The sequence below is a fragment of the Panulirus ornatus genome, chromosome 29 (genome assembly GCF_036320965.1).
Source record: "Panulirus ornatus isolate Po-2019 chromosome 29, ASM3632096v1, whole genome shotgun sequence".
NCBI lineage: Eukaryota > Metazoa > Arthropoda > Malacostraca > Decapoda > Palinuridae > Panulirus > Panulirus ornatus.
Window position 1 is genome coordinate 20,748,883 of NC_092252.1, and position 26,652 is coordinate 20,775,534.

At 41.6% G+C, this 26,652-nt stretch overlaps 1 protein-coding gene across 1 annotated transcript in view; it reads left to right on the forward strand.

Moving 5' to 3' along the window:
- Positions 1-26,652, forward strand: part of Gdap2 (ganglioside induced differentiation associated protein 2) — a 695,029-nt gene that overhangs the window by 591,040 nt on the left and 77,337 nt on the right. Inside the window, exon 10 of the mRNA XM_071679390.1 lies at positions 3,437-3,576. Within this exon, the coding sequence (XP_071535491.1) occupies positions 3,437-3,576 (140 nt within the window). The remainder of the gene's footprint in view (positions 1-3,436; positions 3,577-26,652) is intronic.

A 26,652-nucleotide genomic window follows, 5' to 3' on the forward strand; every position in this document is an offset into this window, starting at 1 on the left:
AGCAATCCTGTGTGTGTGTTTATCACACAGTACTTCTTGACTCTTCATCCAGTATCATCTGTTGATAAGCACTGCTCAAGTCCAATTTTGAGAATGATGTACCTCCTACTAAACTGGTCAGCAAGTCATTCATATTTGGAACTGGAAAAGTGTCCATCTCAGCCACCAGGTGTACTGTCACTTTAGTTTCCACAGATTCTTACATGTGTGGATGGGTTGGACACAACCACTATTGGAGTGGCCCATTCTGAGCTTTCTGCTGATGTGAGTGTTCCATGTGCTACTAGCTCCACTGATGTGAATGTTCCATTTGCTACTAGCCAGTCCAATTCTATGTTTGTGGCCTCTCTCAAAGAAAACGGCAGTGGGCATGCTTTTAAAAATTTTGGCTTTACACTAGCTTCTACATAAATTTTGGCCTTCCCTCCAGTGTATGTGCCCAAATCTTCCTTAAATACACCAGCATACTTCATTTTTAAATCCTTCACAAACTCTTCATAGCTATCCAGGAGTCCTGTACATTAAACCTTAATTCTTCCAATCAATCTGGAGTGTTTGTAACCAGTTCCTACCAAACAAACTTTGTCCATCACCTTCTACTACTACAAACGGCAACTTGTATACTAGATCATGGTGTGACATGAGCTTTCATTACTCATTTAACTTTCAATCTTCCAAATGTGTATGACTTTAACATCATATCATCTTCTGTTAGTTTCTCTTGTAATCTGAGTACACAGACTCTTATAAATATGTTCTTTAATTACGATAAATCTTGCACCAGTGTCCATCTCCAAATCTACCTCTTGCACTTCAATATTTAATCTATACATAAATGGTTGAGCACTTCCTAGTTGTACCTCACTCTTGTTTCCACTACTATAATATAGTACTGAATTAAATTCAAGAGAGTCATCTTTACCTTTCTCAACACCATTATTATTTCCTAATCCTTCTTCCTGGTTTTCTTTGTTTTCAGCTTCATACATTTTACCTCTTCTTGGTGGTCCTCTTCTCCAACTTGCTGATTCTCATCTCCCTTTTTGCACTGTTCTCCTTCCTCTTAGTGAAGGCACCCTCTTGGGTGTGTTGAATGGATAAGGTTTAAAACTGCTACTAAGGAATGCCCATCCATTCTTTCTCCTCTTGGTCCAGTCCTGTCACTGAGGATTCTGACGTTTATGGGAGAAATGGCCTACTTGGCAGTTGTTGCACCTCTTGTCTCTGGCCCAACAGGGTGTGCCTTGGTCACTGCATGATGGCTGTTTCATGTCTGAATACATCCACCTGTGTTGCCTCCATTGCCACTGCTAGAGAGTAGATTTTCTTGCACAACAGAATCTCACCAGTCTTGGACTCCAGTGCCAGTACTTTTGTTTGAATTTGTTCACTGTTGATACCTACAATCAACTGGCCACACAACATTTGATCTTGTGGGTTTGTTGTCAAAGGGCTAAAATTACAGTGCTCTGTTAGTTCTTTCAAAGCAGTCATATACTGAGTAACACTCTCTCCTGTTTGCCTGATTCTTTTATGAATTTTTAATCATACTACTGTGTTTGACACCTTTGGCTCATGATGTTTGCATTAACACCTACTGTGTCTGACACCTTTGGCTCATGATGTTTGCATTAACACCTACTGTGTCTGACACCTTTGGCTCATGATGTTTGCATTAACACCTACTGTGTCTGAGACTTTTGGCTCATGATGTTTGCATTAACGCCTACTGTGTCTAACACCTTTGGCTCATGATGTTTGCATTAACACCTACTGTGTCTAACACCTTTGGCTCATGATGTTTGCATTAACACCTACTGTGTCTGACACCTTTGGCTCATGATGTTTGCATTAACACCCACTGTGTCTGACACCTTTGGCTCATGATGTTTGCATTAACACCTACTGTGTCTGACACCTTTGGCTCATGATGTTTGCATTAACACATCACAGAATTCTTCAAAAATCAATTCTCCAGGATGTTTAGGCTTCCACAGATCTCTCAGTAACTTATATGTCTTCAGTCCTACCATTGTTATAAACACATTTTTCTTCTTGTCTGCATCGTTTATAACATTTGTCAAGGATTAATGTATTCATTCCAGGATTCATTGTCTGGATGAAATTCATTTATGTGACCAATTAGAGACATTATTACTGTATGCAGTAATCCAACAGTAGAAATCACTCGACAATGCCAACAGGTGATCGTGGACACCCTTTTTTTCCACATTTCAATATCTTCCATTGGTTGTCTACTCTAATTTCAGCTATTTTCATCCTCGACACCACTTTATGTATTATTTATTGTAGTATATTGGTCAAGGTAGTTCCAATTTAAAACTTAGTAGTCTAAAAATGATTGCTTTACTCTGGGAAAAACTTCTGGCAGCTACAGTAGTCAATTATGCTCTTCTCTCATGTAAACAGAACTCAGTTGGGCCATTACAAAAAGCGTTCATTCCCTGTAAAGTTATGACACATCAATTCCTCAGATCTGTTGTATCTTTGCAAACACTGTTAGTATGTACAATGAATACAAATGATAATTTTACAAGATATTTTCTGTTTTTGCCGCTGACTTGCAGATTCTGATTGTTTAGTTCTTTTCTCTTTCACAGAAGTTTATGTTTTGAACCTGTTTGCAATAACCATTTCATATTCATCTATAGTCTTTTCTCCTAACACCTCAAAATGGTTAAATGTCTTGATGAAGTTATTAGCTGAGGGAATTTCACCTTGAGCCTTATTCCAAACACTAAATTATTTTTGTCTTCCTTGTTGTGCTCTGCCTTCATAGACATATATTGAAGTTTATGATCCTACTAGTAATCTCCCAATCTGTTTTACATTACAAATACTTATAGTGTTTGTAGTAGTGTTCCCAAAGTTGGATTAAATTTGATGACCTTGGCATCTTCCTATTTACCTGACTAACATTGGATGAAAGAAAGATTACCTCCTTCCTTATTTTATAGTGCAAATCATGATAAGGCATAGTTTTTGTGGTGTAGAAAAAGGTTTTGATAAACTTGACCTGCAAAGATGGTTAAGAAAGCTTGCAGCTGGAGCCATTACATGTAGTTTTTAAAATTGTTGGTATGCCAAGTGACCTGATTGATTTGAATGGAGCTAGAGGACCTTACCATGGTATAGATTCCTGTGAAGTAGATATAAAAAAAATGACATTCATATGTAAAGTAATGTAAGTTCTTGTGTGTATAGTAGAATGTCATAGTTGACTTGTATGAAGACTAAGTATGAGATTTAGGGTAGTTCAGATACAGATGACAATACAGATTATTTCAGTACAGACATTATCCCCTCTGTTATCAGTGATTCACATGTATTAAGAAAATTTTTGAGACACATGTAAACCAGTAACATATATTTATACAAAGCACTTACTTTAGCTTGGTTTATGATACATTTTCAGGCTTTGTTGTACCTGATCTACTTGCTTGACCCACTTGTCCGAGGGGACTATGTGGTTATCTACTTCCACACCATCACAGGAACAGAGAATCATCCATCTCTGTCTTGGATCAGACAAGTTTATGAGGTCCTTGAATACAAGTAAGTGGGATTTGTATTTAGCATTTTACTTAGATAATCAATTGTGGATGGTGCAGAGGAGCAATATTCAAATACATTTTTATCTGCATTTTATTGTAATAGGGAATAAGTAATAACATTTAAGTAAAGGTATGTAAAGATTTACTTTTCTGAGTGTAAGTATAATTTGTATTAGACAGTGAATTATAGACACAAATAGCCATGATATACTAGAGCGAAAGGCAGCACAGACACACCGAGTGGGAAGTCAGTCTTCACTTCAGTGCTGGAAAAGTATGTCCATAAAAGCACTTTCTATATGATTCAAAGACAGGTCATTATTGTTAAGTAGTTCACAGTCATCTCCTGGCAAGTCTTTTATATCTAGCAACGAGCATTCTGAGAAGAGTCCCAAGAATATGCTGTCATAAGCATGGCTGGAGGATGACCAATTATTGGGAGGTATTATAATGTGCACTACCACCTTGCTAACCACCCAGGTTCAACAAGCAAACTTGAAATGGAGGCACAAAACTGGATGCAAAAATGTCTGGAGTTGTCCAGCTTTTGTAAATATCCATCAAGAGTCAAAGTGTTAATGTTTTGTCAGTGTTGTGATAGTGGTATTGTGATAGTGGTGGGGGGATTTGTAAATATAGGTTACTGGTGTGTCAAGTAGGGAAAATATTTTTTACAGTACTTTTAAAGGTTGGTGGTAGTTATGGGGTGATTGGGATGGAAGGGTTTAGTGCTGTTGTAAAGAGCATATGAAGGTGGAATTGTTTTACATGATCTCTGTTTCTTTGTGTAGCTGTTGAGTGGTTGTTCTTGCTAGGCAGTGAGTGATTGTTTTGAGTTTGCAACTTTGTTATATTTGCTTTTTACAGGGTGGATGTCCAGGCAGTTGTGATATAGTATAGGGTGGAGTGGATGAATCGTTTGTGGAGGATACCTAGGGATATTTTTTCTTGCCTAGATCTGGTATCAGGTGGTATTCTGAGGGCACTCACAATGCTAATTGCTTTGTGTTGATGTTTGTGGTATGATGAGAGAATATTGTGTCACTCGTGATCCCCAGAATAGATGGTGTTTTTTTGAGTGGGAATGATAGGCCATTCAAAGTGATGGGAGGAATAAGATTGGCTTTGTGTCTGCATGTTGTTGATATGGTGACTACAGACTTATTTAGAGATACATTAAATTCTGTTCTGGGGTAACCGCTGTACAAGTTGTTTAATGCAGTATTGTATTATTGTTATTGCTCATGTGGTGTTAAGGTATTATGAGATGATTATAAAGTTCTCCACATATGAAATGATCATCATGCTGTGGACTCCTGTGATGTAGTGGATAGTGTTGCTGACTTTGATGCATTCATGGGCCACCCAGGGTTGAGTGCATAGATTCAAATCCTGGTTGTGGCAGTTGGTCCACAGTCAACCCAGCTGCACATCCTCCTATAGTAGTAGGTCAAAAAAGGAGTACCTGACTTTGGCTGTGGAGCATATATGTGTATATGTATTTATTTATGTATCATACTTAGTCACTGTCTCCTACGTTAGTGAAGTACTGCAAGGAAACAGATGAAAGAATGGCCCAACCCACCCACATACACATGTATATACATAAACGCCCACACATGCACATATACATACCTGTACATTTCAATGTATACATATATATATATATATACACAGACATATACATATATACACATGCATATATTCATACTTGCTGCCTTTATCCATTCCCGTCACCACCCCGCCACACATGAAACAGTGCTACCTCACGCATGCGTGAGATAGCACCAGGAAAAGACAAAAGAGGCCTCATTCGTTCACACTCAGTCCCTAGCTGTCATGTGTAATGCACCAAAACCACAGCTCCCTTTTCACATCCAGGCCCCACACAACTTTCCACGGTTTATCCCAGATACTTCACATGCCTTGATTCAATCCATTGACAGCACATCAACCCCGTTATACCACATCATTCCAATTCGTTCTATTCCTTGCACGCCTTTCACCCTCCTGAATGTTCACGCGCCGATCGCTCAAAATCTTTTTCACTCCATCCTTCTACCTCCAATTTGGTCTCCCACTTCTCGTTCCCTCCACCTCTGACACATATATCCTCTTTCTCAATCTTTCCTCACTCATTTTCTCCGTGTGACCAAACCATTTCAATACACCCTCTAATGCTCTCTCAACCATACTCTTTTTATTACCACACATCTCTCTTAACCTTTCATTTCTTACTCGATCAAGCCACCTCACACCACATATAGTCCTCAAACATTTCATTTCCAGCACATCCACCCTCCTCTGCACAACCCTACCTATAGCCCAAGCCTCGCAACCATATAGCATTGTTTGAACCACTATTCCTTCAAACATACCCATTTTTGCTTTCTGAGATAACTTTCTCGCCTTCCACACATTCTTCAGTGCTCCCAGAGCCTTCGCCCCCTCCCACCTTGTGACTCACTTCCGCTTCCATGGTTCCATCTGCTGCCAAATCCAATCCCAGATATCTAAAACATTTCACTTCCTCCAGTTTTTCTTCATCCAAACTTACCTCCCAATTAACTTGTCCCTCAACCCTACTGAACTTAACAACCTTGCTCTTATTCACATTTACTCTCAACTTTCTTCTTTCACACACTTTACCAAACTCAGTTACCAACTTCTGCAGTTTCTCACCTGAATCAGCCATCAGTGCTGTATCATCAGTGAACAACAACTGACTCACTTCCCAAGCCCTCTCATCGGCAACAAACTACATACTTGCCCCTCTCTCCAAAACTCTTGCATTCACCTCCCTAATAACCCCATCCATAGATAAATCAAACAGCCACGGAGACATCACGCACCCCTCCTCCAAATCAGCATTCATTGAGAACCAATCACTTTCCTTTCTTCTTACTCGTATACATGCCTTACATCCTTTATGAAAGCTTTTCACTGCTTCTAGCAACTTACCTATCACACCATATACTCTTAATACATTCCACAAAACATCTGTATTCACTATCACATGCTTTCTCCAGATCCATAAATGCTACATACAAATCCATTTGCTTTTCTAAGTATTTCTCACATACATTCTTCAAAGCACACACCTGATCCACACATCCTCTACCACTTCTGAAAACACACTGCTCTTCCATAATCAGATGCTCTGTACATGCCTTCACCCTCTCAATCAATACCCTCCCATATAATTTCCCAGGAAAACTCAACAAACTTATACCTCTGTAATTTGAACACTCACTTTTATCCCCATTGCCTTTGTACAGTGGCTCTGTGCATGCATTCCACCAATCCTCAGGCACTTCACCATGAATCATATATACATTTAATATCCTCACCAACCAGTCAACAATATAGTCACCCCATTTTTTAATAAATTCCACTGCATTGCCATCCAAACCAGCCACCTTGCTGGCTTTCATCTTCCGCAAAGCTTTCACCACCTCTAACTCTATTTACAAAACGAATCTCCTTGATCCTCTCACTTCGGACACCACCTCGACCAAAACTCCCTATATCTGCCACTCTATCATCAAACACGTTCAACAAAACTTCAAAATATTCACTCCATATCCTTCTCACTTCACCACTACTTGTTATTACTTCCCCATTAGCCCCCTTCACTGATGTTCCCATTTGTTCTTTTGTCTTACACACTTTATTTACCTCCTTCCAAATCACATACATATTGGGTAAGAGCGGTGTAGTTTCAGAAGTGGTAGATGATGTGTGGATCAGGTGTTTGCTTTTATGAATGTATGTGAGAAATACTTAGAAAAGCAGATGGATTTGTATGTAGCATTTATGGATCAGGAGAAGGCATAGGATAGAGTTGATAGAGATGCTCTGTGGAAGGTATTAAGAATATATGGTGTGGGAGTCAATTAGTTAGAAGGGGTGAAATGTTTTTACGGAGCATGTAAGGCACGTCTACGACTGGGAAGAGAGGAAAGTGATTGGTTCTCAGTGAATGTTGGTTTGCGGCAAGGGTGCGTGATGTCTCCATGGTTGTTTAATTTGTTTATGGATGGGGTTGTTAGGGAGGTGAATGCAAGAGTTTCGGAAAGAGGTGCAAGTATGCAGTCTGTTGTGGATGAGAGAGCTTGGGAAATGAGTTAGTTGTTGTTCGCTGATGATACCGCGCTGGTGGCTGATTCGGGTGAGAAACTGCAGAAGCTGGTGACTGAGTTTAGTAAAGTGTGTGAAAGAAGAAAGCTGAGAGTAAATGTGAATAAGAGCAAGGTTATTAGGTACAGTAGGATTGAGGGACAAGTCAACCGGGAGGTAAGTCTAAATGTAGAAAAACTGGAGGAAGTGAGGTGTTTTAGATATCTGGGAGTGGATTTGGCAGGGGATGGAACCATGGAAGCAGAAGTGAATCATAGGGTGGGGGAGGGGGCTAAAGTTCTGGGAGTGTTGAAAAATGTGTGGAAGTCGAGAAAGTTATCTGGGAAAGCAGAAATGGGTATGTTTTAAAGAATAGTGGTTCCAACAATGTTATATGGTTGTGAGGCGTGGGCTATAGATAAGTTATGCAGAGGAGGGTGGATGTGCTGAAAATAAGATGTTTGAGGACAATATGTGGTGTGAGGTGGTTTGACCGAGTAAGTAATGAAAGGGTAAGAGAGATGTGTGGTAATAGAAAGATTGTGGTTGAGAGAGCAGAGGAGGGTGTTTTGAGATGGTTTGGTCACATGGAGAGAATGAGTGAGGAAAGATAGACCAAGTGGATATATGTGTCAGAGGTGGAGGGAACAAGGAGAAGTGGAAAACCAAATTGGGGGTGGAAAGATGGAGTGAAAAAGATTTTGAGTGATCAGGCCCTGAAAAGGCCTGAAAAGGGTGAAAGGCGTGCAAGGAATAGAGTGAATTGAAACGATGTGGTATACTGGGGTCGACGTGCTGTCAATGGATTAAACCAAGACATGTAAAGCGTCTGGGGTAAACCATGGAAAGTTTTGTGGGGCCTGGCTGTGGAAAGGGAGCTGTGGTTTCGGTGCATTATACATGACAGCTAGAGACTGAGTGTGAACGAATGGGGCCTTTATTGTCTATTTCTAGCGCTACCTCGCACACATGCGGGGGGAGGCGGTTGTCATTTCATGTGTGGCAGGGTGGCAATGGGAATGAAGTAGGGCAGACAGTATGAATTATGTACATGTGTATATAGGTATATGTCTGTGTGTGTGTGTATATATGTATACATTGAGATGTATAGGTATGTATATGTTCGTGTGTGGACGTGTATGTATATACATGTATAGGTGGGTCAATGGGCCATTCTTTCGTCTGTTTCCCTGCGCTACCAAAACTCTTGCATTCACCTCCCTAACAACCCCATCCATAAACAAATTAAACCACCATGGAGACATCACGCACCCCTGCCGCAAACTGACATTCACTGAGAACCAATAACTTTCCTCTCCTCCTACTGCTACACATGCCTTACATCCTTGATAAAAACCTTTCACTGCTTCTAACAACTTGCCTCCCACAAAATATATTCTTAATACCTTCCACTGAGTATCTCCATTAATGCTATCATATGCCTTCTCCAGATCCATAAATGCTACATACAAATCCATTTGCTTTTCTAAGTATTTCTCACATACATTCTTCAAAGGAAACACCTGATCCACGCATTCTCTACCACTTCTGAAACCACACTGCTCTTCCCCAATCTGATGCTCTGTACATGCTTTCACCCTCTCAATCAATGCCCTGCCATATAATTTCCCAGGAATACTCAACAAACTTATACCTTTGTAATTTGAGCACTCACCTTTATCCCCTTTGGCTTTGTACAATGGCACTATGCAAGCATTCTGCCAGTCCTCAGGCACCTCACCATGAGTCATACATACATTAAAAAATCTTACCAACCAGTCAACAACACAGTCACCTCCATTTTTAATAAATTCCACTGCAATACCATCCAAACCCGATGCCTTGCTAGTTTTCATCTTCCGCAAAGCTTTTACTACCTCTTCTCAGTTTGCCAAATCATTCTCCCTAACCCCCTCACTTTGCACACCACCTTGACCAAAACACCCTATATCTGCCACTCTTATCATCAAACACATTCAACAAACCTTCAAAATACTCACTCCATCTCCTCACATCACCACTACTTGTTATCACCTCCCCATTAGCCCTCTTCACTGATGTTCCCATTTGTTCCCTTGTCTTACGCACTTTGTTTACATCCTTCCAAAATATCTTTTTATTCTCCGTAGAGTTTAATGATATTCTCTCACCCCAACTCTCATTTGCCCTCTTTTTCACATCTTGCACCTTTCTCTTGACCTCCTGCCTTTTTCTTTTATAATCTTCCAGACATTTGCATTATTTCCCTGCAAAAATCGTCCAAAAGCCTCTTTCTTCTCTTTCACTAATACTCTTACTTCTTCATCCCACCACACACTACCCTTTCTATTCTGCCCACCTCCCACACTTCTCATGCCACAAGCATCTTTTGCACAAGCTATCACTGCTTCCCTAAATACATCCCATTCCTCCCCCACTCCCTTACGTCCTTTGCTCCCACCTTTTTCCATTCTGTACTCAGTCTCCTCCCGATACTTCCTCACACAAGTCTCCTTCCCATGCTCACTTACTCTCTCTACTTTCTTCATCCCAACATTCTCTCTTTTCTGAAAACCTCTGTTAATCTTCACCTTCGCTTCCACAAGATAATGATCAGACATCTCCCCACTTGCACATCTCAGCACATTAACATCCAAAAGTCTCTCTTTCATGTGCCTATCAATTAAAATGTAATCCAATAATGCTCTCTGGCCATCTCTCCTACTTACATACATATACTTATGTATATCTCGCTTTTTAAACCAGGTATTCCCAATCACCAGTCCTTTTACAGCACACAATCTACAAGCTCTTTACCATTTCCATTTCCAACACTGAACACCCCATGTTTACCAATTATTCCCTCAACTGTCACATGACTCACCTTTGCATTCAAATCACCCATCACTATAACCCGGTCTCGTGCATCAAAACTACTAACACACTCACTCAGCTGCTCCCAAAACACTTGCCTCTCATGATCTTTCTTCTCATGCCCAGGTGCATATGCACCATTAATCACCCAATTCTCTCCATCCACTTTCAGTTTTACCCATATCAATGTAGAGTTTACTTTCTTACACTCTATCACATATTACCACCACTCTTGCTTCAGGAATAGTGCTACTCCTTCCCTATCTCTTGTCCTCTTACCCCGACTTTACTCCCAAACATATCCAAACCACTCTTCCCCTTTACCCTTGAGCTTCGTTTCACTCAAAACATCCTGGTTACTTTCATCAAACATACTACCTATCTCTCCTTTTTTCTCATCTTGATTACATCCACACACATTTAGACACCCCAATCTGAGCCTTCAAGGAGGATGAGCACTCCCCGCGTGACTCCTTCTTCTGTTTCCCCTTTTAGAAAGTTAAATACAAGGAGGGGAGTGTTTCTAGCCCCACGCTCCCGTCCCCTTTAGTCAAAGAGAAGAGAGAGGCATTTGGACGATTTTGCAGGGAAATAGTGCAAATCACTGGCAGAAGTATAAAAGAAAGAGGCAGGAGGTCAAGAGAAAGGTGCAAGAGGTGAAAAAGAGGGCAAGTGAGAGTTATCACTGGCAGAAGTATAAAAGAAAGAGGCAGGAGGTCAAGAGAAAGGTGCAAGAGGTGAAAAAGAGGGCAAGTGAGAGTTGGGGTGAGAGAGTATCATTAGAATTTAGTGAGAATAAAAAGATGTTTTGGAAGGAGGTAAATAAAGTGCGTAAGACAAGAGAACAAATGGGAACATCGGTGAAGGGGGCTAATGGGGAGGTAATAAGTAGTGGTGATGTGAGAAGGAGATGGAGTGAGTATTTTGAAGTTTTATTGAATGTGTTAGATGATAGAGTGGCAGATATAGGGTGTTTTGGTTGAGGTGGTGTGCGAAGTGAGAGGGTTAGGGAGAATGATTTGGTAAACAGAGATGAGGTAATGAAAGCTTTGCAGAAGATGAAAGCCAGCAAGGCATCGGGTTTGGATTGTATTGCAGTGGAATTCATTAAAAAAGGGGGTGACTGTGTTGTTGACTGGTTAGTAAGGATATTTACTGAATGTATGGCTCATGGTGAGGTGCCAGAGGATTGGCGGAATGCATGCATATTGCCGTTGTACAAAGGCTAAGGGGATAAAGGTGAGTGTTCAAATTACAGGGGTATAAGTTTGTTGAGTATTCCTGGGAAATTATATTGGAGGGTATTGATTAAGAGGGTGAAGGCATGTACAGAGCATCAGACTGGGGAAGAGTAGTGTGGTTTCAAAAGTGGTAGAGGATGTGTGGATCAGGTGTTGCTTTGAAGAATGTATATAAGAAATACTTAGAAAAACAGATGGATTTGTATGTAGCATTTATGGATCTGAAGAAGGCATATGACAGAGTTAATAGAGATGCTCTGTGGAAGGTATTAAGAATATATGGTGTGGGAGGCAAGTTGCTGGAAGCAGTGAAAAGTGTTTATTGAGGATGTAAGGCATGTATACAAGTAGGAAGAGAAGAAAGTTATTGGTTCTTATTGAATGTCGGTTTGTGGCAGGGGTGCATGATCCATGGTTGTTTAATTTGTATATGGATGGGGTTGTTAGGGAGGTGAATGCAAGAGTTTTGGAAAGAGGGGCAAGTATGCAGTCTCTTGTGGATGAGAGAGCATGGGAAGTGAGTCAGTTGTTTTTCACTGATGATACAGCGCTGGTGCCTGATTCGGGTGAGAAACTGCAGAAGCTGGTGACTGAGTTTGATAGAGTGTGTGAAAGAAGAAAGCTGAGAGTAAATGTGAATAAGAGCAAGGTTATTAGGTACAGTAGGGTGGAGGGACAAGTCAGTTGTGAGGTAAGTTTGAATGGAGAAAAACTGGAGGAAGTGAAGTGTTTTAGATATTTGGGAGTGGATTTGGCAGCGGATGGAACCATGGAATGGAAGTGAGTCACAGGGTGGGGGAGGGGGCAAAAGTTCCGGGAATCTTGAAGAATGTGTGGGAGGTGAGATCATTATCTCGAAAAGCAAAAATGGTTATGTTTGAAGGAATAGTGGTTCCAACAATGTTATATGGTTGCGAGGTGTGGGCTATAGATAGAGTTGTGCGGAGGAGGGTGGATGTGTTGGAAATGAGATGTTTGAGGACAATATGTGGTGTGAGGTGGTTTGGTGGAGTAAGTAATGACAGGGTAAGAGAGGTGTGTTAATATAAAGAGTGTGGTTGAGAGAGCAGAAGAGTGTGTATTGAAATGGTTTGGTCACATGGAGAAAATGAATGAAGAAAGATTGACTAAGAGGATATATGTGTCAGAGGTGGAGGGAACGAGAAGTGGGAGACCAAATTGAAGGTGGAAGGATGGAGTAAAAAAGATTTTGAGCAATCGGGGCGTGAACATACAGGAGGATGAAAGGTGTGCAAGAAATAGAGTGAATTGGAATGATGTGGTATACCGGGGTCGACGTGCTGTCAATGGATGGTACCAGGGCATGTGAAGCATCTTGGATAAACCATGGAAAGTTTTGTGGGGCCTGGTTGTGGAAAGGGAGCTGTGGTTTCGATGCATTACACATGACAGCTAGAGTCTGAGTGTGAACGAATGTGGCCTTTGTTGTCCTTTCCTAGCTCTACCTCACGTGCATGCTGGGGGAGGGGGGGTGTCATTTTATGTGTGGCCAGGTGGAGGCGGGAATGGATGAAGGCAGCATGTATGAATATGTGCATATGTATATATGTATATGTCTGTGTATGTATATGTATGTATACGTTGAAATGTATAGGTATGCATATATGTATGTGTGGGTGTTTATCTATATACATGTGTATGTGAGTGGGTTGGGCCATTCTTTTGTGTGTTTCCTTGCGCTACCTCTCTAACGGAGGAGACAGCGACAGAGGATATTCCCTCAAAGGCCCAGTCCTCTGTTCTTAACACTACCTCGCTAACGCGGGAAGTGGCGAATAGTATGGAAGATAATATATAGATTTTTTTTTTTTTTTGCTTTGTCGCTGTCTCCCGCGTTTGCGAGGTAGCGCAAGGAAACAGACGAAAGAAATGGCCCAACCCACCCCCATACACATGTATATACATATGTCCACACACGCAAATATACATACCTACACAGCTTTCCATGGTTTACCCCAGACGCTTCACATGCCTTGATTCAATCCACTGACAGCACGTCAACCCCGGTATACCACATCGATCCAATTCACTCTATTCCTTGCCCTCCTTTCACCCTCCTGCATGTTCAGGCCCCGATCACACAAAATCTTTTTCACTCCATCTTTCCACCTCCAATTTGGTCTCCCTCTTCTCCTCGTTCCCTCCACCTCCGACACATATATCCTCTTGGTCAATCTTTCCTCACTCATTCTCTCCATGTGCCCAAACCATTTCAAAACACCCTCTTCTGCTCTCTCAACCATGCTCTTTTTATTTCCACCCATCTCTCTTACCCTTACGTTACTTACTCGATCAAACCACCTCACACCACACATTGTCCTCAAACATCTCATTTCCAGCACATCCACCCTCCTGCGCACAACTCTATCCATACCCCACGCCTCGCAACCATACAACATTGTTGGAACCACTATTCCTTCAAACATACCCATTTTTGCTTTCCGAGATAATGTTCTCGACTTCCACACATTCTTCAAGGCTCCCAGAATTTTCGCCCCCTCCCCCACCCTATGATTCACTTCCGCTTCCATGGTTCCATCCGCTGCCAGATCCACTCCCAGATATCTAAAACACTTCACTTCCTCCAGTTTTTCTCCATTCAAACTCACCTCCCAATTGACTTGACCCTCAACCCTACTGTACCTAATAACCTTGCTCTTATTCACATTTACTCTTAACTTTCTTCTTTCACACACTTTACCAAACTCAGTCACCAGCTTCTGCAGTTTCTCACATGAATCAGCCACCAGCGCTGTATCATCAGCGAACAACAACTGACTCACTTCCCAAGCTCTCTCATCCCCAACAGACTTCATACTTGCCCCTCTTTCCAAAACTCTTGCATTCACCTCCCTAACAACCCCATCCATAAACAAATTAAACAACCATGGAGACATCACACACCCCTGCCGCAAACCTACATTCACTGAGAACCAATCACTTTCCTCTCTTCCTACACGTACACATGCCTTACATCCTCGATAAAAACTTTTCACTGCTTCTAACAACTTGCCTCCCACACCATATATTCTTAATACCTTCCACAGAGCATCTCTATCAACTCTATCATATGCCTTCTCCAGATCCATAAATGCTACATACAAATCCATTTGCTTTTCTAAGTATTTCTCACATACATTCTTCAAAGCAAACACCTGATCCACACATCCTCTACCACTTCTGAAACCACACTGCTCTTCCCCAATCTGATGCTCTGTACATGCCTTCACCCTCTCAATCAATACCCTCCCATATAATTTACCAGGAATACTCAACAAACTTATACCTCTGTAATTTGAGCACTCGCTCTTATCCCCTTTGCCTTTGTACAATGGCACTATGCACGCATTCCGCCAATCCTCAGGCACCTCACCATGAGTCATACATACATTAAATAACCTTACCAACCAGTCAACAATACAGTCACCCCATTTTTTAATAGATTCCACTGCAATCCCATAGATATATGGAAGATATATATATTATTATTTTTTATTTTTTTGCTTTGTCGCTGTCTCCCATGTTTGCGAGGTAGCGCAAGGAAACAGACGAAAGAAATGGCCCAACCCACCCCCATACACATGTATATACATACATGTCCACACACGCAAATATACATACCTATACATCTCAATGTACACATATATATACACACACAGACACATACATATATACCCATGCACGCAGTTCACACTGTCTGCCTTTATTCATTCCCATCGCCACCTTGCCACACATGGAATACCATCCCCCTCCCCCCTCATGTGTGTGAGGTAGCACTAGGAAAAGACAACAAAGGCCCCATTCGTTCACACTTAGTCTCTAGCTGTCATGCAATAATGCCCGAAACCACAGCTCCCTTTCCACATCCAGGCCCCACACAACTTTCCATGGTTTACCCCAGACGCTTCACATGCCCTGATTCAATCCACTGACAGCACGTCAAGCCCGGTATACCACATCGATCCAATTCACTCTATTCCTTGCCCTCCTTTCACCCTCCTGCATGTTCAGGCCCTGATCACTCAAAATCTTTTTCCTCCATCTTTCCACCTCCAGTTTGGTCTCCCACTTCTCATCGTTCCCTCCACCTCCGACACATATATCCTCTTGGTCAGTCTTTCCTCACTCATTCTCTCCATGTGCCCAAACCATTTCAAAACACCCTCTTCTGCTCTCTCAACCACGCTCTTTTTATTTCCACGCATCTCTCTTACCCTTACATTACTTACTCGATCAAACCACCTCACACCACACATTGTCCTCAAACATCTCATTTCCAGCACATCCACCCTCCTGCGCACAACTCTATCCATAGCCCATGCCTCGCAACCATACAACATTGTTGGAACCACTATTCCTTCAAACATACCCATTTTTGCTTTCCGAGATAATGTTCTCGACTTCCACACATTCTTCAAGGCTCCCAGGATTTTCGCCCCCTCCCCCACCCTATGATTCACTTCCGCTACCATGGTTCCATCCACTGCCAGATCCACTCCCAGATATCTAAAACACTTTACTTCCTCCAGTTTTTCTCCATTCAAACTTACCTCCCAATTGACTTGACCCTCAACCCTACTGTACCTAATAACCTTGCTCTTATTCACATTTACTTTTAACTTTCTTCTGTCACACACTTTACCAAACTCAGTCACCAGCTTCTGCAGTTTCTCACATGAATCAGCCACCAGCGCTGTATCATCAGCGAACAACAACTGACTCACTTCCCAAGCTCTCTCATCCCCAACAGACTTCATACTTGCCCCTCTTTCCAAAACTCTTGCATTCACCTCCCTAACAACCCTATCCATAAACAAATTAAACAACCATGGAGACATCACACACCCCTGCCGCAAACCTACATTCACTGAGAACCAATCACTTTCCTCTCTTCCTACACATACACATGCCTTACATCTTCGATAAAAACTTTTCACTGCTTCTAACCACTTGCCTCCCACACCATATATTCTTAATACCTTCCACAGAGCATCTCTATCAACTCTATCATATGCCTTCTCCAGATCCATAAATGCTACATATAAATCCATTTGCTTTTCTAAGTATTTCTCACATACATTCTTCAAAGCAAACACCTGATCCACACATCCTCTACCACTTCTGAAACCACACTGTTCTTCCCCAATCTGATGCTCTGTACATGCCTTCACCCTCTCAATCAATACCCTCCCATATAATTCACCAGGAATACTCAACAAACTTATACCTCTGTAATTAGAGCACTCACTCTTATCCCCTTTGCCTTTGTACAATTGCACTATGCATGCATCCCGCCAATCCTCAGGCACCTCACCATGAGTCATACATACATTGAATAACCTTACCAACCAGTCAACAATACAGTCACCCCCTTTTTTAATAGATTCCACTGCAATACCATCCAAATCTGCTGCCTTGCCGGCTTTCATCTTCCGCAAAGATATATATATATATATATATATATATATATATATATATATATATATGTGAATAAGAGCAAGGTTATTAGGTACAGTAGGGTTGAGGGTCAAGTCAATTGGGAGGTGAGTTTGAATGGAGAAAAACTGGAGGAAGTGAAGTGTTTTAGATATCTGGGAGTGGATCTGGCAGCGGATGGAACCATGGAAGCGGAAGTGGATCATAGGGTGGGGGAGGGGGCGAAAATTCTGGGAGCCTTGAAGAATGTGTGGATGTCGAGAACATTATCTCGGAAAGCAAAAATGGGTATGTTTGAGGGAATAGTGGTTCCAACAATTTTGTATGGTTGCGAGGCGTGGGCTATGGATAGAGTTGTGCGCAGGAGGATGGATGTGCTGGAAATGAGATGTTTGAGGACAATGTGTGGTGTGAGGTGGTTTGATCGAGTAAGTAACGTAAGGGTAAGAGAGATGTGTGGAAATAAAAAGAGCGTGGTTGAGAGAGCAGAAGAGGGTGTTTTGAAATGGTTTGGGCACATGGAGAGAATGAGTGAGGAAAGATTGACCAAGAGAATATATGTGTCGGAGGTGGAGGGAACGAGAAGAGGGAGACCAAATTGGAGGTGGAAAGATGGAGTGAAAAAGATTTTGTGTGATCGGGGCCTGAACATGCAGGAGGGTGAAAGGAGGGCAAGGAATAGAGTGAATTGGAGCCATGTGGTATACCGGGGTTGACGTGCTGTCAGTGGATTGAATCAAGGCATGTGAAGCGTCTGGGGTAAACCATGGAAAGCTGTGTAGGTACGTATATTTGCGTGTGTGGACGTATGTATATACATGTGTATGGGGTGGGTTGGGCCATTTCTTTCGTCTGTTTCCTTGCGCTACCTCACAAATGCGGGAGACAGTGACAAAGCAAAAAAAAAAGAAAAAAAAAAAGATATATATATATATATATATATATATATATATATATATATATATATATATATATATATATATATATATATATATATTGTTGAGTATTCCTGGCAAATTGTATGGGAGGGTATTGATTGAGAGGGTGAAGGCATGTACAGAGCATCAGATTGGGGAAGAGCAGTGTGGTTTCAGAAGTGGTAGAGGATGTGTGGATCAGGTGTTTGCTTTGAAGAATGTATGTGAGAAATACTTAGAAAAGCAAATGGATTTGCATGTAGCATTTATGGATCTGGAGAAGGCATATGATAGAGTTGATAGAGATGCTCTGTGGAAAGTATTAATAATATATGGTGTGGGAGGCAAGTTGTTAGAAGCAGTGAAAAGTTTTTATCGAGGATGTAAGGCATGTGTACGTGTAGGAAGAGAGGAAAGTGATTGGTTCTCAGTGAATGTAGGTTTGCGGCAGGGGTGTGTGATGTCTCCATGGTTGTTTAATTTGTTTATGGATGGGGTTGTTAGGGAGGTGAATGCAAGAGTTTTGGAAAGAGGGGCAAGGATGAAGTCTGTTGGGGATGAGAGAGCTTGGGAAGTGAGTCAGTTGTTGTTCGCTGATGATACAGCGCTGGTGGCTGATTCATGTGAGAAACTGCAGAAGCTGGTGACTGAGTTTGGTAAAGTGTGTGAAAGAAGAAAGTTAAGAGTAAATGTGAATAAGAGCAAGGTTATTAGGTACAGTAGGGTTGAGGGTCAAGTCAATTGGGAGGTGAGTTTGAATGGAGAAAAACTGGAGGAAGTGAGGTGTTTTAGATATCTGGAAGTGGATCTGGCAGCTGATGGAAACATGGAAGCGGAAGTGGATCATAGGGTGGGGGAGGGGGCGAAAATTCTGGGAGCCTTGAAGAATGTGTGGAAGTCGAGAACATTATCTCGGAAAGCAAAAATGGGTATGTTTGAAGGAATAGTGGTTCCAACAATGTTGTATGGTTGCGAGGCGTGGACTATGGATAGAGTTGTGCGCAGGAGGATGGATGTCCTGGAAATGAGATGTTTGAGGACAATGTGTGGTGTGAGGTGGTTTGATCGAGTAAGTAACGTAAGGGTAAGAGAGATGTGTGGAAATAAAAAGAGCGTGGTTGAGAGAGCAGAAGAGGGTGTTTTGAAATGGTTTGGTCACATGGAGAGAATGAGTGAGGAAAGATTGACCTAGAGGATATATGTGTCGGAGGTGGAGGGAACGAGGAGAAGAGGGAGACCAAAATTTGAGGTGGAAAGATGGAGTGAAAAAGATTTTGTGTGATCGGGGCCTGAACATGCAGGAGGGTGAAAGGAGGGCAAGGAATAGAGTGAATTGGAGCGATGTGGTATACCGGGGTTGACATGCTGTCAGTGGATTGAATCAAGGCATGTGAAGCGTCTGGGGTAAACCATGGAAAGCTGTGTAGGTATGTATATTTGCGTGTGTGGACATATGTATATGCATGTGTATGGGGGTGGGTTGGGCCATTTCTTTCGTCTGTTTCCTTGCGCTACCTCGCAAACGCGGGAGACAGCGACAAAGCAAAAAAAAAAAAAAAATATATATATATATATATATATATATATATATATATATATATATATATATATATATATATATATATATATATATTTTATATATATATATATATATATATATATATATATATATATATATATATATATATATATATATATATATATATATATTTTATATATATATATATATATATATATATATATATATATATATATATATATATATATATATATATATATATATATATTATCCCTGGGGATAGGGGAGAAAGAATTCTTCTCACGTATTCCCTGCGTGTCGTAGAAGGCGACTAAAAGGGAAGGGAGCGGGGGGGCTGGAAATCCTCCCCTCTTATTTTTTTTTGTTTTTCAAAAGAGGGAACTGAGAAGGGGGCCAGGTGAGGATATTCCCTCAAAGGCCCAGTCCTCTGTTCTTAACGCTACCTCGCTAACACGGGAAATGGCGAATAGTATGAAAGAAAAAGATATATATATATATATATATTTATATACATATATACATATATATATATATATATATATATATATATATATATATATATATATATATATATATATATATATGTATATATATATATATATATATATATATATGTATGTATGTATGTATATTTCGTTATCATCTTCACCTGCATTAGAGAGGTAGCACAAGGAAACAGGCGAGGAATGGCACAACCCACCCACATACTCATGTATATACACAATCGCCCACACACGCACATATACATATATGTACTTCCCACACACGTGCATATACACACGTATGCTTTTCAACGTATACATACATATACATATACAGACATATACATATATATACACATATACATATTCATACTTGCTGCCTTCATCCATTTCCCTTGCCACCCCGGCACACATGTAATAGCATCACCCCCCTCCCCCCCCTCCAGCGAGGTACTGCTAGGAAAAGACGACAAAGGCCACATTCATTCACACTCAGTCTCTAGCTGTCATGTGTAATGCACCGAAACCACAGCTCTCTTTCCGCATTCAGGCCCCACAGACCTTTCTATGGTTTACTCCAGACGCTTCACATGCCCTGGTTCAATCCATTAACAGCACATCAACCCTGGTATACCACATCATTCCAATTCACTCTATTCCTTGCACGCCTTTCACTTTCCTGTATGCTCAGGCCCTGATTGCTCAAAATCTTTTTCACTCCAGCCTTCCACCTCCAATTTGGTCTCCCGCTTCTCCTTGTTCCCTCTACCTCTGACACATATATCCATTTAGTCAATCTTTCCTCACTCATTCTCTCCATTTCACCAAACCATTTCAAAACACCTTCTTCTGCTCTGTTAACCACACTCTTTTTATTACCACACATCTCTCCTACCCTTTCATTACTTACTCGATCAAACCACCTCACACCACATATTGTCCTCAAACATCTCATTTCCAACACATTCACCATCCACCCTCCTCTGCACAACCTTATCTATAGCCCATGCTTCACAACATACAATATTGTTGGAACCACTATTCCTTCAAACATACCTATTTTTGCTTTCCAAGATAACATTCTCGCCTTCCACACATTCCAGAACCTTCGCATCCTTACCCACCCTGTGACTCACTTCCGCTTTCATGGTTACATCCGCTGCCAAATCCACTCCCAGTTATCTAAAACACTTCACTTCCTACAGTTTCTATCCATTCAAACTTACCTCCTTGTTAACTTATCCCTCGACCCTACTAAACTTAATATCCTTGGTCTTATTTACATTTACTCTTAGCTCTCTTCTTTCACACACTTTACCAAACTCATTCAACAACCTCTACAGTTTCTCACCCGAATCATCCACCAGCGCTGTATCATCAGCGAACAACAACTGACTCCCTTCCCAAGCAGTCTCATCCACAACAGACTGCATACTTGCCCCTCTTTCCAAAAATTCTTGCATTCATATCCCTAACCACCCCATCCATAAACAAATTAAATAACCATGGAGACATCATGCACCCCTGCCACAAACTGACATGAACTGGGAACCAGTCATTTTCCTCTCTTCCTACTCGTACACATGCCTTACATCATTGGTAAAAACTTTTCACATTGTTGGAATCACTATTTCTTCAAACATACCCATTTCTGCATTCCGAGATAATGTTCTAGACTTCCATACATTCTTCAAGGCTCCCAGAATTTTTGCCCCCTCCCCCACCCTATGATTCACTTCCGCTTCCATGGTTCCATCCGCTGCCAAATCCACTCCCAGATATCTAAAGCACTTCACTTCATCCAGTTTTTCTCCATTCAAACTTACCTCCCAATTGACTTGACCCTCAACACTACTGTACCTAATAACCTTGCTCTTATTCACATTTACATTTAACTTTCTTCTGTCACACACTTTACCAAACTCAGTCACCAGCTTCTGCAGTTTCTCACATGAATCAGCCACCAGTGCTGTGTCATCAGCAAACAACAACTGACTCGCTTCCCAGGCTCTCTCATCCACAACAGACTGCATACTTGCCCCCCTTTCCAAAACTCTTGCATTCATCTCCCTAACAACCCCATCCATATACAAATTAAACAACCATGGAGACATCACACACCCCTGCCGCAAACCTACATTCACTGAAAACCAATCACTTTCCTCTCTTCGAGCACGTACACATGCCTTACATCCTCGATAAAAACTTTTCACTGTTTCTTACAACTTGCCTCCCACACCATATATTCTTAATACCTTCCACAGAGCATCTCTATCAACTCTATCATATGCCTTCTCCAGATCCATAAATGCTACATACAAATCCATTTGCTTTTCTAAGTATTTCTCACTTACATTCTTCAAAGCAAACACCTGATCCACACATCCTCTACCACTTCTGAAACCACACTGCTCTTCCCCAATCTGATGCTCTGTACATGCCTTCACCCTCTCAATCAATACCCTCCCATATAATTTACCAGGAATACTCAACAAACTGATACCTTTGTAATTTGAGCACTCACCTTTATCCCCTTTGCCTTTGTACAATGGCATTATGCAAGCATTCTGCCAATCCTCAGGCACCTCACCATGAATCATACATACATTAAATAACCTTACCAACCACTCAAAAATACAGTCACCCCCTTTTTTAGTAAATTCCACTGCAATACCATCCAAACCCGCTGCCTTGCCGGCTTTCATCTTCCGCAAAGTTTTTACTACCTCTTCTCAGTTTATAAAATCATTTTCCCTAACCCTCTCACTTTGCACACCACCTCGACCAAAACACCCTATATCTGCCACTCTATCATCAAACACATTCAACAAACCTTCAAAATACTCACTCCATCTCCTTCTCACATCACCACTACTTGATATCACTTTCCCATTAGCCCCCTTCACTGAAGTTCCCATTTGTTCCCTTGTCTTACGCACTTTATTTACCTCCTTCCAAAACATCTTTTTATTCTCCCTACAATTTAATGATACTCTCTCACCCCAACTCTCATTGCCCTCTTTTTCACCTCTTGCACCTTTCTCTTGACCTCCTGCCTCATTCTTTTATACTTCTGCCAGTGATTTGCATTATTTCCCTGCAAAATTCGTCCAAATGCCTCTCTCTTCTCTTTCACTAATAATCTTACTTCTTCATCCCACCACGAACTACCCTTTCTAATCTGCCCACCTCCCACGCTTCTCATGCCACAAGCATCTTTTGCGCAATCCATCACTGCTTCCCTAAATACATCCCATTCCTCCCCCACTCCCCTTACCTCCTTTGTTCTCACCTCTTTCCATTCTGTACTCAGTCTCTCCTGGTACTTCCTCACACAAGTCTCCTTCCCATACTCACTCACTCTCACCACTCTCTTCACCCCAACATTCTCTCTTCTTTTCTGAAAACCTCTACAAATCTTCCCCTTTGCCTCCACAAGATAATGATCAGACATCCCTCCAGTTGCACCTCTCAGCACATTAACATCCAAAAGTCTCTCTTTTGCATGCCTATCAATTAACACGTAATCCAATAATGCTCTTTGGCCATCTCTCCTACTTACATACGTATACATATGTATATCTCTCTTTTTGAACCAGGTATTCCCAATCACCAGTCCTTTTTCAGCACAAATCTACAAGCTCTTCACCATTTCCATTTACAACACTGAGCACCCCATGTATACCGATTATTCCCTCAATTGCCACATTACTCACCTTTGCATTCAAATCACCCATCACTATAACCCAGTCTCGTGCATCAAAACTACTAACACACTCATTCAGCTGCTCCCAAAATACTTGCCTCTCATGATCTTTCTTCTCATGCCCAGGTGCATATTCACCAATAATCACCCATCTCTCTCCATCAACTTTCAGTTTTACCCATATCAATCTAGAGTTTACTTTCTTACACTCTATCACATACTTCCAACACTCCTGCTTCAGAAGTAGTGCTACTCCTTCCCTTGCTCTTGTCCTCTCAGTAACCCCTGACTTTACTCCCAAGACATTCTCAAACCACTCTTCCCCTTTACCCTTGAGCCTCGTTTCACTCAGAGCCAAAACATCCAGGTTCCTTTCCTCAAACATACTACCTATCTCTCCTTTTTTCTCATCTTGATTACATCCACACACATTTAGACACCCCAATCTGAGCCTTCGAGGAGGATTAGCACTCCCTGCGTGACTCCTTCGTCTGTTTCCCCTTTTAGAAAGTTAAAATACAAGGAGGGGAGGGTTTCTAGCCCCCCTCTATGCTTCCGTCTTCAGCATAAAGTACACAGGTCCTCAGTCCAAGACCCTTAAATTTCTCTAAATTTCATCTAGGGTGACATCACACATCCTTGATGCAGACTTGCCTTCACTGTAAATCTTTCATCCAACCCTGCCTTCATTGTTAATCTTTCATCCAACTCTCCTACTGCTCACACATATTTCTCTGCAATAAGAAACTTTTCATTTACCCCATATATTTAAAGAATCTTTCAATGGGCCTATCTGTCAACCCTATCATATGCATTTTTAGGTCCCTAAATGCCACCAAAGAATCACAGTTAAAAGAAACCTCACCGGTTGTTGTAAATATGGATCATTAAGGCCAAGATATTTCTCATAATATCATTTGGTATACCGGGGTTGACATGCTGTCAATGGATTGAACCAGGTCATGTGAAGTGTATGGGGTAAACCATGGAAAGTTCTGTGGGGCCTGGATGTGGAAAGGGAGCAGCTTCGGTGATATACACACGACAGCTAGAGACTGAGTGTGAACGAATGTGACCTTTTTTGTCTTTCTCTGGGGTGGGTGGGGGTTGCTTTTTCATGTGTGGTGGGTAGGCGACAGGAATGGATGAAGGCAGGAAGTATGAATATGTACATGTGTATATATATATGTGTCTGTGAGGTAGCGCAAGGAAACACATGAAAGAATGGCCCAACCCGCCCACATACACATGTATATACATACACGTCCACACACGCACATATACATACCTATACATTTCAACGAATACATATATATATACATACACAGACATATACATATATATACACATGTATATAATTCATACTTACTGCCTTCATTCCCATCGCCACCCCGCCACACATGAAATGACAACCCCCTCCCCCCACATGCAGTCGAGGTAGTGCCAGAAAAAAGACAACAAAGGCCACATTCATTCACACTCAGTTTCTAGCTGTCATGTATAATGCACCGAAACCACAGCTCCCTTTCCACATCCAGGCCCCACAAAACTTTCCGTGGTTTACCCCAGACGCTTCACATGCCCTGGCTCAATCCATTGATAGCATGTCAATCCCGGTATACCACATCGTTCAAATTCACTCTATTCCTTGCCCGCCTTTCACCCTCCTGCATGTTCAGGCCCCGATTGCTCAAAATCTTTTTCACTCCATCCTTCTACCTCCAATTTGGTCTCCCACTTCTCCTCATTCCCTCCACCTCTGACACATATATCATCCTTTTCAATCTTTCCTCACTCATTCTCTCCATGTGATCAAACCATTTCAATACACCCTCTTCTGCTCTCTCAACCACACCCTTTTTATTACCACACATCTCTCTTACCGTTTCATTAAATACTCGATCAAACCACCTCTCACCACATATTGCCCTCACCCATCTCATTTCCTACACATCCACCCTCCTCCGCACAACCCTATCTATGGCCCATGCCTCACAACCATATAACATTGTTGGAACCACTATTCGTTCAAACAGTCCTATTTTTGCTTTCCAAGATAATGTTCTCACCTTCCACACATTCTTCAACACTCCTAGAACCTTCGCCCCCTCCCCCACCCTATGGCACTTCCACTTCCACGGTTCCATCCACTACCAGTTTTTGTCCATTCAAACTTACCTTCCAGTTGACTTGTCCCTCAACTCTACTGTACCTAATAACCTTGCTCTTATTCACATTTCCTCTCAGCTTTCTTCTTTCACACACTTTACCAAACTCAGTCACCAGCTTCAGCAGTTTCTCACCTGAATCAGCCACCAGCACCGTATCATCAGCGAACAACAACTGACTCACTTCCCAAGCCCTCTCATCAACAACAGACTGCATACTTGCTCCTCTCTCCAAAACTCTTGCATTCATCTCCCTAACAACCCTATCCATAAACAAATTAAATAACCATGGAGACATCACACACCCCTGCCGCAAACCGACATTCACTGAGAACCACTCACTTTCCTCTCTTCCACTCATACACATGCCTTACATCCTCTGTATAAAATTTTCACAGCTTTTAGCAACTTGCCTCCCACACCATATATTCTTAATACCTTACACAGAGCTTCTCTTATCAATTCTATCATATGCCTTCTCCAGATACATGAATGCTACATACAAATCCATTTGTTTTTCTAAGTATTTCTCACATACATTCTTAAAAGCAAACACCTGATCCACACATCCTTTATGACTTCTGAAACCACAGT